Genomic DNA, 15,210 nt, shown 5'->3' on the forward strand with positions numbered 1-15,210 from the left:
CATACTTGCATGTGTCATAACCGCTAGCTACCCTACCTTCTTTTTAGTGCTCTACTAAGTTCTTTAACTAATACTAGTAGGCGCTCCGCGCCTAGACTCTCCCCGGTGCTTCATGCCGGGGCAGGTGCGATTTTCGCAGTGAGGGCGGGTGCTGGGCGCGTGGCACCCACCCCTGCGTTTCTTTGTGGGGAGGTTGGGGGCTGCCATGTGGCACCCGCCCCCACCTCCCCTTAACTAATAATAGTAAGGACTAGCCTCTTTTTCTTAGATCATATTTCGCGTCGTCTCTATGCGATTGCTTGCAGTGCGGCCCGCGGGGTTCTATCATAATAGCTGGCGAAGGAGGCGAAAAGATCCACGAACGACTATTAATCCACATACACAAGCGCAAAAGAAGAAGAAAACAAAGTATCAATAAAGAGACCCTTTTTTCTAGTTGGTGAGTTGTGCGAACAAGCTCCTTTTGTTCGATACGCTCTATTCTATCAACGTCTATAATACGTACACTACGAAAACTCATATTTACAGGAGAGCTAATTTGTTGTTTTGGAATGGATAATACCGATCGACTTAGGCACGTTCCTTTGCGAAAAATTGGTCAACCAACAGTTACACAGGATGTGCTGGATTCATCGTACAAAATGGTAATGTTTCTGGTACCGATTTTCCTTGCGTAGCACCCATCGCTGCCTTGATAACTGTACTGCTGATGCAGAGATGCAATCCCGGCTGTGACAAGGTTGCCATGGACTGTTATCTCGCCCTTCCCTTGCTGACGATTTTTCAGAGAGCTCAAGGACCTTCCCAATGTCGAGAAGATTGTGCTATTTCTATCAAGCCCATGTTTCAGATCACACTTCAATGTTAAGTTCCCATCGCTGAACGTTTCTTGGTTGCACAAAAGGTCCAAAGGGAAAGACTGAGACACCTCTTGGGAGTACAGTACCTCTGCAGCTGGTGTCTCAGCAGTGATTTGTGCTTTTGTTTGTATGGATTGTGAGGTTTTCTGATCACTGGCATTCTCTCTGAAGGAGAGAAAATTGTCATAAGAGAGGGAGTAATCTGCAGACACTTTGAGATTCCCCAAGGAGGAGACCACATTGCCACTGTATGAGAAGGACCGGCTGGTTGAGGTGCGAAAGGTGCCGTCTAGGCCATGGTAATGTGAGCTAGAGTCTATGACATTGTCAGGTGCAGAGTAGCTTATCAGTCTGCCACCGGTCTGTGTGTTGCTTTGGTCCAGCCAAAGATGGAGATTGGCATCTACCAACCAGATGCCTACAGCGTCCTTCACTTTGAGGGTTATTGAATGCTGTTTGCCATCTACAAGAGAACTCACGAAGGGGGTGAGCTCGAAATCATACGAAGGCAGATCGAAGGCTCCGATCGCGACTGCAGGGCGCCAGTAGAGGTTGATGATGCCCCCTGTATAAATTACTGGGAAAGGCCAGACAGCACCCACAAGCTGCCCATCTAGAAATGCCTGCACCTCCCGAAAGGGCCCATTTCCAGGAACCTCTGCAGTGAGATTGTTGCTGCGGAGGTAGTCGTCGGGCGGGTTTGTGTACCAGAACTCGTCGGCGCCATGGAAGGAGACACAGATTTCAAGCACAGCTCTGTACGCATTCTTGGGGACCAAGAATGGCACCTCTGCGCTCGTAGAGGCATTGTCGAGGTCGAACCAGTGGCCTCGGCCGGGGACGGGGGAGGGCGAGGAGATAGGCAGGATGAGGTGTGCAGGCGTGGCAGGGAGGGGCTGGGGAGGAGGCGGGCGATTAATATGGCTATGGCTGTGGCGGTCGTTCGATGTGGCGGAGTAGAAGTCCAGGGTAAGGTTGATGTGGAAGATGCCTGTGAAAGTGCGGTCGACGACGTTGCCGAGCTCGAGGACGAGGGGCTGCGGGCGCGAGAGGATGGAGGCGTAGCGGGTGATGTCCTTTTGGACCTCCCAGGAGATGCCCTGCTTGGTGGGCTCGGCGGTGCAGGTGCGCAGGAGCTCCACGCCGCCCAGCCAAACGGCGGAGATGCGGTCGAATTGGCGGCCCCGGCACGACGCGGACCAGCGCAGGACGACGCGGGACCAGACGCCGGCCGGGCAGGCAACATGGTCCTGATCAGGGGGCGTGTAATTGGCCATGGCCGGGGGGCTGTTGATGGTGTTGGCGAAGGAGTGGCGGATGATTCGAAGGGAGGCGCAGGGATGATCATCCTCCTCCATCACAACTGGCCGGCCTACTTCGAAGAACACTCGCGCCTGCTGATGGTGATATTCTTCCGCCATAGCTGTCTGATATTGATATTCCAGCCCTTGAGCGGAGTCCATTGTGCCGTCCGGGAGCCTTCCCGGATCTCTCGATGATGATTTCAGACGATGTGACCATAGTGTTGTTGTTGCAGCTCCATTGACGACCCACGACGAGGTAATCGCCCAGCATATGAGCAGCAGGTAGCTCCATACCCGCTGAACCATGGAAGAAGAAAGATAAGGCTATCTCGCCAGTCCTTTGACAGAAGAGAGACAGTGCATGCTCAGAAACAGCATGGGCAGACTGTCCTGTTACAATACACGTGAAATCTATTCACGCAAGATAACGAACGCATTACAACCCCCCAATAAAAAACGCTACGTAAAAATCGTTTTTAACTTTTCACCCCCGAGGCAATTTTCCTGGCGGTAGGATACATCCGGCGTAGCCCCTACTTATGTCGTAGAACCGAACATAAGCACCAGATTCCATCCGAACCTTTTGCTCCAAAACATCTATTCTACTTATCATTTTGGTGGAGGTTCGGTGTCTCCGGAACCTCCATTTCTTTCCCCGAGCCTACTTTTGAATCTCAAGTCTCTTTTTAAATCCCAAGCCTGTTTTTGAATTTTGAATTGCATGCATACAAGGCTTTAATACCCCACGACCTCTCTCACATAATTAGTGAGAGACATCTATATCATGCATTTTTGATCTCTCTTTCGATTGTTTGGTTGCAGGGTCTCACGCTTGGAATTGCAGAGGAGCACGCTTCACGCAGAGGAGCATGCTTGCAGGGCAGCCACCTCGCTCAGGCGCTCAGGTACAACTCTCTCTCTCTCTCTCTCTCTCTCTCTCTCTCTCTGTGCGCACGGCAAAAGTGATGGCCGATTGGAGGAAGCGAAGGTGAAGATGAAGGTGAAGGACCCGGCGCACGACAGAAGGTGACGGCCGATTGGAGGAAGCGAAGGTGAAGGTGGAGGTCCCAGTGCACTTGCTTGATCGTCTCACCTGATCTCTCTCCCGCCAAGTCTCCCAACCACCTTCTCCCGCCAAGGCCCCTCCCCCCTGCCTGCGGTGCTGCCCGCCAAACCTCCCCCGGCTGCATTATTTTATTAGTTAGATTATATTAGTTAATAATTAATAATAGTTAATAATAATAATAATAGTTATTATTAATTAATTAGTTAATAATAGTTATTAGTTAATTATTATTCTTATATCTATTATCTATTATTATTAGTTAATGTTAATGTTAGATAGATATAGATGTTAATGTTAGATGTTAGATGTTAGATTATTAGTTAATAGTTATTATTATATTATTATTAGTTAATTAGTTAATAATAATAGTTAATATTATAGTAGTTAATTACTATTTGCTATTTTAGTTATTATTATTATCGTTATATTAGTTAATTATTATTGTTATATCTATTATCTATTATCTATTATTATTGTTATATTGTTATAGAATTATTATTGTTATTGTTATAGATTATAGAATTATAGATTATAGATAGAAGATAGATATAGATGTTAATGTTAATGTTAGATTATTAGTTAATAGTTATTATTAGTTAGATTATTATTAGTTAATAATAGTTATAGTTATATAGTTATTAGATAGATTATTATTAGTTATTAGTTATTAGTTAAAGTTAATTAGTATAGTTAATAGTTATAGTTAAAGTTAATTACTATTAGTTATTATTATTATTGTTATAGATTATAGATAGATATAGATGCTAATGTTAATGTTAATAAAATAGATAATATTATGTTAATAGTTATTAATAGTTAATAGTTAATTAATTAAATTTAAGTTTATAAGTTTTATTAGTTTTTAGTTTATATTGTTATCTAATCTAACTAACTAATTAGTTTTATTAGCTTATTGTTATCTATCTAATTAGTTTATTTATTTATATTTATGATTTATGATTAGTTATGATTATGATTATGATTATTTATGATTAGTTATCTAATCTAATTAGTTATGATTATGATTATGATTATGATATGATATGATGATTATGATTATGATATGATTATGACTATTTTATTTTATTATGTTTATTGTTATCTAACTAACTAATTAGTTTTATTATGTTTATTAGTTAGATTAGATTATTAGATTAGATAACATGACTATGATTATGATTATGTTTATTAGTTAGATTAGATTATTAGATTAGATAACATGACTATTTTATTAGATGTTAGATATTAATAATAACATGACTATTAATAATTATTAGATATTAGATGATGATTATGATATGATATTATGATTATGATTATGATTATGACTATTTTATTATGTTTATTGTTATCTAACTAACTAATTAGTTTTATTAGTTTATCTAATTAGTTTATTTTTTAGATTAGATATTAGTTATTAGTTAGATTAGATTATTAGATTAGATAACATGACTATTTTATTATTATTATTTTTGTTTTTATTTATTGTTAATGTTCATGTTAATTAATAATTAATGATTAATGATTAATGATAATGATAATGATGAAATTATTTTATTAGTTTACTAATTAGTTTATTAGTTTATTGTTATCTAATGTTATCTAATTAGTTTATTGTTATCTAACTAACTAATTGGTTTTATTAGTTTATTGTTATCTATCTAATTAGTTTATTTATTAGATAGATTATTAGATACTAGATTAGATAACATGACTATTTATTATTATTGTTGTTGTTATTTTTGTTTATTGTTAATGTTAAATTAATGATTAATGATTAATGATAATGATGATTTTTTTTCATGTTTATTAGTTTACTTTTACTAATTAGTTTATTGTTATCTTACTAACTTATTAGTTTTATTAGTTTATTGTTATCTAATTATGATTATGATTATTTTATTATTATTTATTATTATTATTAGTTTACTAATTAGTTTATTAGTTTATTGCTATCTAATCTAATTAGTTTATTGTTATCTAATCTAACTTCTAACTAAATTGTTATTATTGTTTATTGTTATCTATCTAATTAGTTTATTAGATTAGATTAGATAACATGACTATGTTATTATTATTGTTGTTGTTTTTGTTTATTGTTATTATTGTGAATGCTAATGTTAATGTTAATTATAATGATGAAATTGTTTTATTAGTTTATTAATTTAGTAATTAGTTTATTGTTATCTAACTAACTTATTAGTTTTATTAGTTTATTGTTATCTAATTATGATTATGATATGATGATATGATTATTTTATTTTTTTTGTTGTTTATTGTTATTATTGTATTTTATTTAGATATTATTAGTTTATTATTATTAGTTTATATATATATATATATATATATCTAAATAATAATATCTAATCTAAATAATAAAATAATATCTAATTAGTTTATATGATGATGATGATGAATTATTTTATTGTGATTAAGATTAAGATATAAGATTTAGAATTTATTTAGATTTAGATCATTTAATTAATAGTTAATAGTTATGATTAATAGTTAATTATATTATATTAGTAATTATGATTATGATTACTTTATTATTATTATTATTATTATTTATTGTTATTATTATTATTCTTTATTTAGATATTATTAGTTTATTGTTGTTTAGATAGATATTATTAGTTTATATATATATCTAAATCTAAATATTAATATCTAAATCTAAATAATAATAATAATAATAATAATAATAATAATAATAATAATGTCTAATTAGTTTATATGATGAATGATGATGATGATGATGATGATGTTTAGATTAAGATAAGATTTAGATATTGTTTTATTAGTTTATTGTTAGTTTATAATTTATAGTTTATCTATTGTCTATCGTGGTATTGTTTTAGTTTATTGTTGTTGTTTTTGTTTATTGTTAATTATTAATGTTAATGTTAATTAATGATAATGATAATGATGAAATTGTTTTATTAGTTTATTGTTATTGTTATTATCTAATTAGTTTACTAGTTTATTGTTATCTAATTAGTGTATTGTTATCTAACTAACTAATTAGTTTTATTAGTTTGTTTATTGTTATCTAATCTAACTAACTAATTAGTTTTATTATTTATTGTTATCTATCTAATTAGTTTATTATTTTATTGTTATCTTATTAGTTTATTAGGTTTTTGTTATCTAAAATGATGATGATGATGATGATGATTGCTGTTGTATTGTTAATTAATAGTTAATAGTTATAGTTTAAGTTTTTATGTTAGTAATTATTATTATGATTATTTTATTATAATTGTTGTTTTTTCTAACTAACCAATTAGTTTTATTAGTTTGTTTATTGTTATCTAATTTGACTAACTAATTAGTTTTATTAGTTTATTGTTATCTATCTAATTAGTTTATTGTTATCTTATTAGTTTATTAGTTTTTTGTTATCTAAAATAATGATGATGATGATTGCTGTTGTATTGTTAATTAATAGTTAATAGTTATAGTTTAAGTTTTTTTAGTAATTATGATTATGATTATGGTTTTATTATTTATTGTTATCTATCTAATTAGTTTATTAGTTTATTGTTATCTTATTAGTTTATTAGTTATTTGTTATCTAAAATGATGATGATAATGATTGCTATTGTATTGTTAATTAATAGTTAGTAGTTATTGTTTAAGTTTTTTTAAAGTAATTATGATTATGATTATAGTATTATTATTTATTGTTATCTATCTAATTAGTTTATTAGATTATTGTTATCGTATTAGTTTATTAGTTTTTTGTTATCTAAAATGATGATGATGATGATAGCTGTTGTCTAATTAGTTTATTGTTATCTAACTAACTTATTAGTTTTATTAATTTATTGTTATCTAATTATGATTATGATATGATTATTTTATTATTTTTATTGTTTATTGTTATTATTATCTTTTATTTAGATATTATTAGTTTATTATATATATATATATATCTAAATAATAATATCTAAGTTAAATAATAAAATAATAAAATAATATCTAATTAGTTTATATGATGATGATGATGAATTATTTTTATTATTATCTAAAATGATGATGATGATGATGATGATTGCTGTTCTATTGTTAATTAATAGTTAATAGTTATAGTTTAAGTTTTTTGGTTAGTAATTATGATTATGATTATTTTATTATTATTGGTGTTTATTGTTATTATTATTGTTCTTTATTTAGATATTATTAATTTATTATTGTTTAGATAGAGATTGTTAGTTTATTTATATCTAAATAATAATATTTAATCTAAATAATAATAATAATAATGATATAATATCTAATTAGTTTATATGATGATGATGATGAATTATTTTATTGTGATTAAGATATAAGATTTAGAATTTTGAATTAGATAATTTAATTAATTAATAGTTAATAGTTATAGTTTAAGTTTAGTTATTATTATTTATGATTATGATTATGATTATGATTATTTTATTATTTTGGCTGGAGGTTCGGTATCTCTCGAACGTCCATTTCTTTCCTCGAGCCTACTTTTGAATCCCAAGCCTCTTTTAAATCCCAAGCCTGTTTTTGAATTTTGAATTGCGTGCATGCAAGGCTTTAATACCCCATGACCTCTCTCTCATGATTAGTGAGAGATATCTATATCATGCGGTTTTGATCTCTCTTTCAATTGTTTGGTTGCAGGGTCTCACGCTTGGAATTGCAGAGGAGTACGCTTGCAGGGGAGCCACCTCGCTCAGGCGCTTAGGTACAAGTCTCTCTCTCTCTCTCTCTCTCTCTCTCTCTCTCTCCCCCCCAGCGCACGACTGAAGGTGATGGTCGATTGGAGGAAGCGAAGGTGAAGGTGAAGGTGAAGGTCCTGGCGCACCGCAGAAGGTGAAGGTGAAGGTCCTGGCGCACCGCAGAAGGTGAAGGCCGATTGGAGGAAGCGAAGGCGAAGGCGAAGGTGAAGGTCCCAACGCACTTGCTTGATCGTCTCATCGGATCTCTCTCCCGCCAAGTCTCCCAACCACCTTCTCCCGCCAAGGCCCCTCCCCCCCGCCCGCGGTGCTGCACGCCAAACCTCCCCCGTCGCATTATTTTATTAGTTAGATTATATTAGTTAATAATTAATAATAGATAATAATAATAATAATAACTTAGTTAATAATAGTTATTAGTTAATTATTATTGTGATATCTATTATTTATTATTATTGTTATATTGTTATAGAATTATTATTGTTATTGTTATAGATTATAGAATTATAGATTATAGATAGAAGATAGATATAGATGTTAATGTTAATGTTAGATTATTATTAGTTAATAATAGTTATAGTTATATAGTTATTATAGTTATTAGATAGATTATTATTAGTTATTAGTTATTAGTTATTAGTTATTAGTTATTAGTTAAAGTTAATTACTATTAGTTATTATTATTATTGTTATATTAGTTAATTATTATTGTTATATCTATTATCTATTATGTATTATTATTGTTATAGATTATAGATAGATATAGATGTTAATGTTAATGCTAATAAAATAGATAATATTATGTTAATAGTTATTAATAGTTAATAGTTAATATAGTTAATTAATTAAGTTTAAGTTTATAAGTTTTATTAGTTTTTAGTTTATATTGTTATCTAATTAGTTTATTATTATATAATCTAACTAACTAATTAGTTTTATTAGCTTATTGTTATCTATCTAATTAGTTTATTTATTTATATTTATGATTTATGATTAGTTATGATTATGATTATGATTACTTATGATTAGTTATCTAATCTAATTAGTTATCTAACTAACTAATTAGTTTATTTTATTTTATTATGTTTATTGTTATGATTATATGATTATGACTATTTTATTTTATTATGTTTATTGTTATCTAGCTAACTAATTAGTTTTATTATGTTTATTAGTTAGATTAGATAACATGACTATGATTATGATTATGATTATGATTATTAGTTAGATTAGATAACATGACTATTTTATTAGATATTAGATATTAATAATAACATGACTATTAATAATTATTAGATATTAGATGATGATTTTGATATGATATTATGATTATGATTATGATTATGACTATTTTATTATGTTTATTGTTATTTAACTAACTAATTAGTTTTATTAGTTTATCTAATTAGTTTATTTTTTAGATTAGATATTAGTTATTAGTTAGATTAGATAACATGACTATTTTATTATTATTGTTGTTGTTTTTGTTTATTGTTAATGTTCATGTTAATTAATGATTAATAATTAATGATTAATGATTAATGATAATGATAATGATGAAATTGTTTTATTAGTTTATTAGTTTACTAATTAGTTTATTATTTTATTGTTATCTAATGTTATCTAATTAGTTTATTATTATCTAACTAGCTAATTGGTTTTATTAGTTTATTGTTATCTATCTAATTAGTTTATTTATTAGATTATTAGATATTAGATTAGATAGCATGACTATTTATTATTATTATTGTTTTTGTTTTTGTTTATTGTTAATGTTAATTAATGTTAATGTTAAATTAATGATTAATGATAATGATGATTTTTTTCATGTTTATTAGTTTACTTTTACTAATTAGTTTATTAGCTTATTGTTATCTAACTAACTTATTAGTTTTATTAGTTTATTGTTATCTAATTATGATTATGATATGATGATATGATTATTTTATTATTTTTATTATTTATTATTATTATTGTATTTTATTTAGATATTATTAGTTTATATATATATATCTACATAATAATATCTAATCTTAATAATAAAATAATATCTAATTAGTTTATATGATGATGATGATGAATTATTTTATTATGATTAAGATTAAGATATAAGATTTAGAATTTATTTAGATTTAGATAATTTAATTATATTTAATTTAATTAATAGTTAATAGTTATGATTAATAGTTAATTGTATTATATTAGTAATTATGATTATGATTATTTATTATTATTATTGTTGTTCTTTATTTAGATATCATTAGTTTATTGTTGTTTAGATAGATATTATTAGTTTATATATATCTAAATCTAAATATTAATATCTAAATTTGAATAATAATAATAATAATAATAATAATAATAATAATAATAATATCTAATTAGTTTATATGATGAATGATGATGATGATGTTTAGATTAAGATAAGATTTAGATATTTTTTATTAGTTTATTGTTAATTTATAATTTATAGTTTATCTATTATCTATCGTGGTATCATTTTAGTTTATTGTTGTTGTTTTTGTTTATTGTTATTGTTAATGTTAATTAATGATAATGATAATGATGAATTTTTTATTAGTTTATTGTTATTGTTATTATCTAAGTAGTTTATTAGTTTATTGTTATCTAATTAGTGTATTGTTATCTAACTAACTAATTAGTTTTATTAGTTTGTTTATTGTTATCTAATCTAACTTACTAATTAGTTTTATTATTTATTGTTATCTATCTAATTAGTTTATTATTTTATTGTTATCCTATTAGTTTAGTAGTTTTTGGTTATCTAAAATGATGATGATGATGATTGCTATTGTATTGTTAATTAATAGTTAATAGTTATAGTTTAAGTTTTTATGTTAGTAATTATGATTATGATTATTTTATTATAATTGTTGTTTATTGTTATTATTGTTGTTTTTTCTAACTAACTAATTAGTTTTATTAGTTTATTGTTATCTATCTAATTAGTTTATTAGTTTATTGTTATCTTATTAGTTTATTAGTTTTTTGTTATCTAAAATGATGATGATGATGATGATTGCTGTTGTATTGTTAATTAATAGTTAATAGTTATAGTTTAAGTTTTTTTAAGTAATTATGATTATGATTATAGTTTTATTATTTATTGTTATCTATCTAATTAGTTTATTAGTTTATTGTTATCTTATTAGTTTATTAGTTTTTTGTTATCTAAAATGACGATGATGATGATGATTGCTGTTGTATTGTTAATTAATAGTTAATAGTTATAGTTTAAGTTTTTTTAAGTAATTATGATTATGATTATAGTTTATTATTTATTGTTATCTATCTAATTAGTTTATTGTTATCTTATTAGTTTATTAGTTTTTTGTTATCTAAAATGATGATGATGATGATGATGCTTGCTGTTGTCTAATTAGTTTATTGTTATCTAACTAACTTATTAGTTTTATTAGTTTATTGTTATATAATTATGATTATGATATGATTATTTTATTATTTTTATTGTTTATTGTTATTATTGTTTGTTATTTAGATATTATTAGTTTATTATTATTAGTATGTATGTGTATATATATATATATATATATATATATATATATATATATATATATATATATATATATATAAAATATTATCTAATCTAAATAATAAAATAATATCTAATTAGTTTATATGATGATGATGATGAATTATTTTTTTTGTTATCTAAAATGATGATGATGATTGCTGTTGTATTGTTAATTAATAGTTAATAGTTATAGTTTAAGTTTTTTTGTTAGTAATTATGATTATGATTATTTTATTATTATTGTTGTTTATTGTTATTATTGTTATTTTTTATTTAGATATTATTAGTTTATTATTGTTTAGATAGAGATTGTTAGTTTATATATATTTAAATTATAATATCTAATCTAAATAATAATAATAATAATAATAAAGTATAATATCTAATTAGTTTATATGATGATGATGATGAATTATTTTATTGTGATTAAGATATGAGATTTAGAATTTAGAATTAGATAATTTAATTAATTAATAGCTAATAGCTATAGTTTAAGTTTAGTTATTATTATTTATGATTATGATTATGATTATATTATTATTATTATTATTGTTCATTGTTATTATTGTTGTTTTTTATTTAGATATTATTAGTTATTAGTTAGTTAATCATTGTTTAGATAGATATTACTAGTTTATTATATATATCTAAATCTAAATAATAATATCTAAATAATAATAATAATATCTAATTAGTTTATATGATGATGATGACTAATTAGTTTATTTATATGATGATGGTGATGATACTGATGATGTTTAGATTAAGATAAGATTTAGATATTGTTTTATTAATTTATTGTTAGTTTATAGTTTATTTATTTATTTATTTTTTATGGTATCTAATAAGATATTATTATTATTATTATTGTTATTATTGTTATCTAATTAGTTTATTGGTTTATTGTTATCTTATTAGTTTATTAGTTTATTGTTAGTTTATAATTGTTGTTAGTTTATATTTATAATTGATTGTTGTGGTATTATTTTATTTTATTTAGATTAGATAGATTAATATAAGATTTAGATAGACAAGATTTAGATATTGTTTTATTTGTTTGCTGTTCGTTTATAGTTTATTGTGGTATTATTTTATTGTGATTAAGATATAATAATAATAATAATAATAATAATAATAATAATAATAATAATAATAATGATAATGATAATGATAATGATGATGATGATGATGATGATGATGATTGCTGTTGTATTGTTTATTAGTTTGATGTTATAGTTAATTAATTAATTAATAGTTAATAGTTATAGTTTAATTATGATGATTATTTTATTATTATTATTGTTTATTATTATTATTGTTGTTTTTTATTTAGATATTATTAGTTTATTATTGTTTAGATAGGTATTATTAGTTTATATATATATATCTAATTAATAATATCTAAATAATAATATCTAATTAATTAATTTATATAATATAATAATAAAAATAATGATAATGATAATGATGATGATGATGATGATGATGATGTGATTACTGTTGTATTGTTTATTAGTTTATTTATTGTTAGTTTATAATTTATAACTTATTGTGGTCTTATTTTATTTAGATTAGATTAATATAAGATTTAGATTAGATATTTTTTATTAGTTTATTGTTATCTAATTAGTTTATATATATAGATATAGAAGATTAGATTAGATAGATATATATATTAGTTTATTGTTTTTGTTATCTTATTTTATTATTGTTATTATCTTACTGATAAACGTTTTAGGATATGTGGATAGAACTATCCTTTGCCTCATTGATTGCAATTCGTAGGGCATTATTAAACTTAGAAAGCTATTGTTAATTATATTACTACTATTTACTTATTCGTGGTTGTGACTTTCATTATTGAGAGGTACAACTATCCTTCAGAACTCATTGTGGTTTGTGGGGTTGGCATGGATGTGGTAACCCTTCATGGCATTAAAAATCCGTTATTGACGTTTTTAAACTTAGAAGATTGTTTAGTGTGTAAATTATAGTTTCATTGGCAGGGGTGGGGAATGTTGCATTGTCCTGGGGCATGATTTTCTAAGAAAGGATATTGTGTGCTGTGCACCATGCAATGTTAGGTACACCACCTAAAATACCAATTCACTGGTCATTGTGGCGTTGGCTTTGATCCTTGACTTTTCTCATTATGCAAGGGGGTTTTTGCATCATAAAATGGATACATCCATTGTGACAAAAAGCCTAATCCAAATGCATCTTGAAAACCCACTTGAGTCCTATGTGTGGGATAAACAAATTGAAACCTCACTTTAGATGCTACTTACTATAGCAAATTCTATTGTAGTCAATCATATGGTCTAATGCACGTATGTTTAAATTTAATGTTATTAGGATCTTCCACTGTTTCTAATTTTTAAGATAAGATAATAATAGTTGATATGCACCTGGATGTTGATGCATGTGTTTTGCGCAGCATGGAGGAAAAAAATGCGTCTGTAGCAAATGTTGTGCAGTGCGCTCCCAGTGTGCAAATGAATGTGTGCAAAGGGAAAGAGGTTGTAAGGAAGAAGGCAGTTCGTCGTGCACTCAGGCATGTTGGAGGATATGAAAGTTCTGTTAGTTTTTTGAGATTCATTCATCGCTTGGATGGGCTTGAGAAGCAAGTAAAGGCACTATTTCGACGTCAAAGGGCTTCGATTTCTCTTGGTGAGAGCATTGATAGCCGTCTACAGAGGATTGAGAGAATTTTGGAGGAGAAATACGAAGGAAATCTTTGTGATGGGGTGAGGATACAGGATGAGTTGGAAGAAATAAAGGGTTACATAGGCGAGATATATGACCATGTCCGAAAGTATTGGCCATGTATTGGATCCTTGGATAATCATGATGAGAAGATGAAAGATCTTATTGACAGTGCTGGTCTTATAGAGGATGGCGTATGTGAGTTAATTGCTCACAAGAATGAAAATGTTTCCCTTGATGTGCAACTTACTTCTTTGAAAGTTTCTCTTAATAGGTTTTCGGTAATGTTAACCCAGATGAATCACCGTGTGGGTTCATTCCCTTTCACTCGAGAGCATTGCCCTTGATGTGCAATTTGCTTCTTTCAAAGTTTATCTAGATAGGTTTTTGGTAATGTTAACTTGGATGAGTTGCCGCTGCATAAGCACATCCTTGAAAATCTCCATTTTGAAAAACATTGTCTATCTCTTCCAAATTGAAAATCGCCACATACTTGATGTATATAATCTTTGCAAGACTTTTTAAATTAGTTGTGTAAAGACTTTTTAAATTGATGAAAATCTCCATTTTAATAAACATTGTCTATCTCTTCCAAATTATTAAGATTTTTTGATTTTTGATCTCATTTTGATAGTTTATATTTTCATATTTTCACCTTGGTATTCATTCATCTTTGAGCGTCGAACATCTTTGGATCTTTAACACATTCGAGCCTTTGCCAAGACCTATGTATGGATTTAGACGAATGAACATCCATTAGTAGGGCTTGCACACAAAGAGAGAGAGAGAGAGAGAGAGAGAGAGAGAGGAGGTAAGACATGACTATATATTTGGTGAGTGTCATGTGCACATGTGGATGAATGGACATCCATTAAAGAGGGAAATCATTAATTGGATTTTGGTGAGCACTGTGTATGTGTGTGCTCATGCATGATTATTTACACGTGTTCGTGCATGACTGTTCTTTTGTCTTTGAGTCCAAGACACTTTCGATTTAGGGTTTTCAGTT

General features: G+C 27.6%; 1 protein-coding gene and 1 pseudogene across 1 annotated transcript; one reads left to right on the plus strand and one right to left on the minus strand.

The window, feature by feature from the left end:
- Positions 1 to 421: 421 nt before the first annotated feature.
- Positions 422 to 2,702, minus strand: LOC148037803 (peptide-N4-(N-acetyl-beta-glucosaminyl)asparagine amidase A pseudogene; annotated as a pseudogene).
- LOC148037804 (uncharacterized) lies at positions 2,361 to 14,950 on the plus strand. Its single transcript, XM_087676757.1, has 3 exons — positions 2,361 to 2,420; positions 2,987 to 3,069; positions 13,933 to 14,950. Exon 3 carries the CDS (start codon positions 13,934 to 13,936, stop codon positions 14,546 to 14,548), a length of 615 nt encoding a protein of 204 aa, XP_087532883.1. The 5' UTR covers positions 2,361 to 2,420; positions 2,987 to 3,069; position 13,933; the 3' UTR covers positions 14,549 to 14,950.
- The last annotated feature ends 260 nt before the right edge of the window (positions 14,951 to 15,210 follow it).

This window comes from Lygodium microphyllum, chromosome 4 (assembly GCF_053477565.2).
Source record: "Lygodium microphyllum isolate KBCC chromosome 4, Lygodium_microphyllum_v1.1.10, whole genome shotgun sequence".
Lineage (NCBI taxonomy): Eukaryota > Viridiplantae > Streptophyta > Polypodiopsida > Schizaeales > Lygodiaceae > Lygodium > Lygodium microphyllum.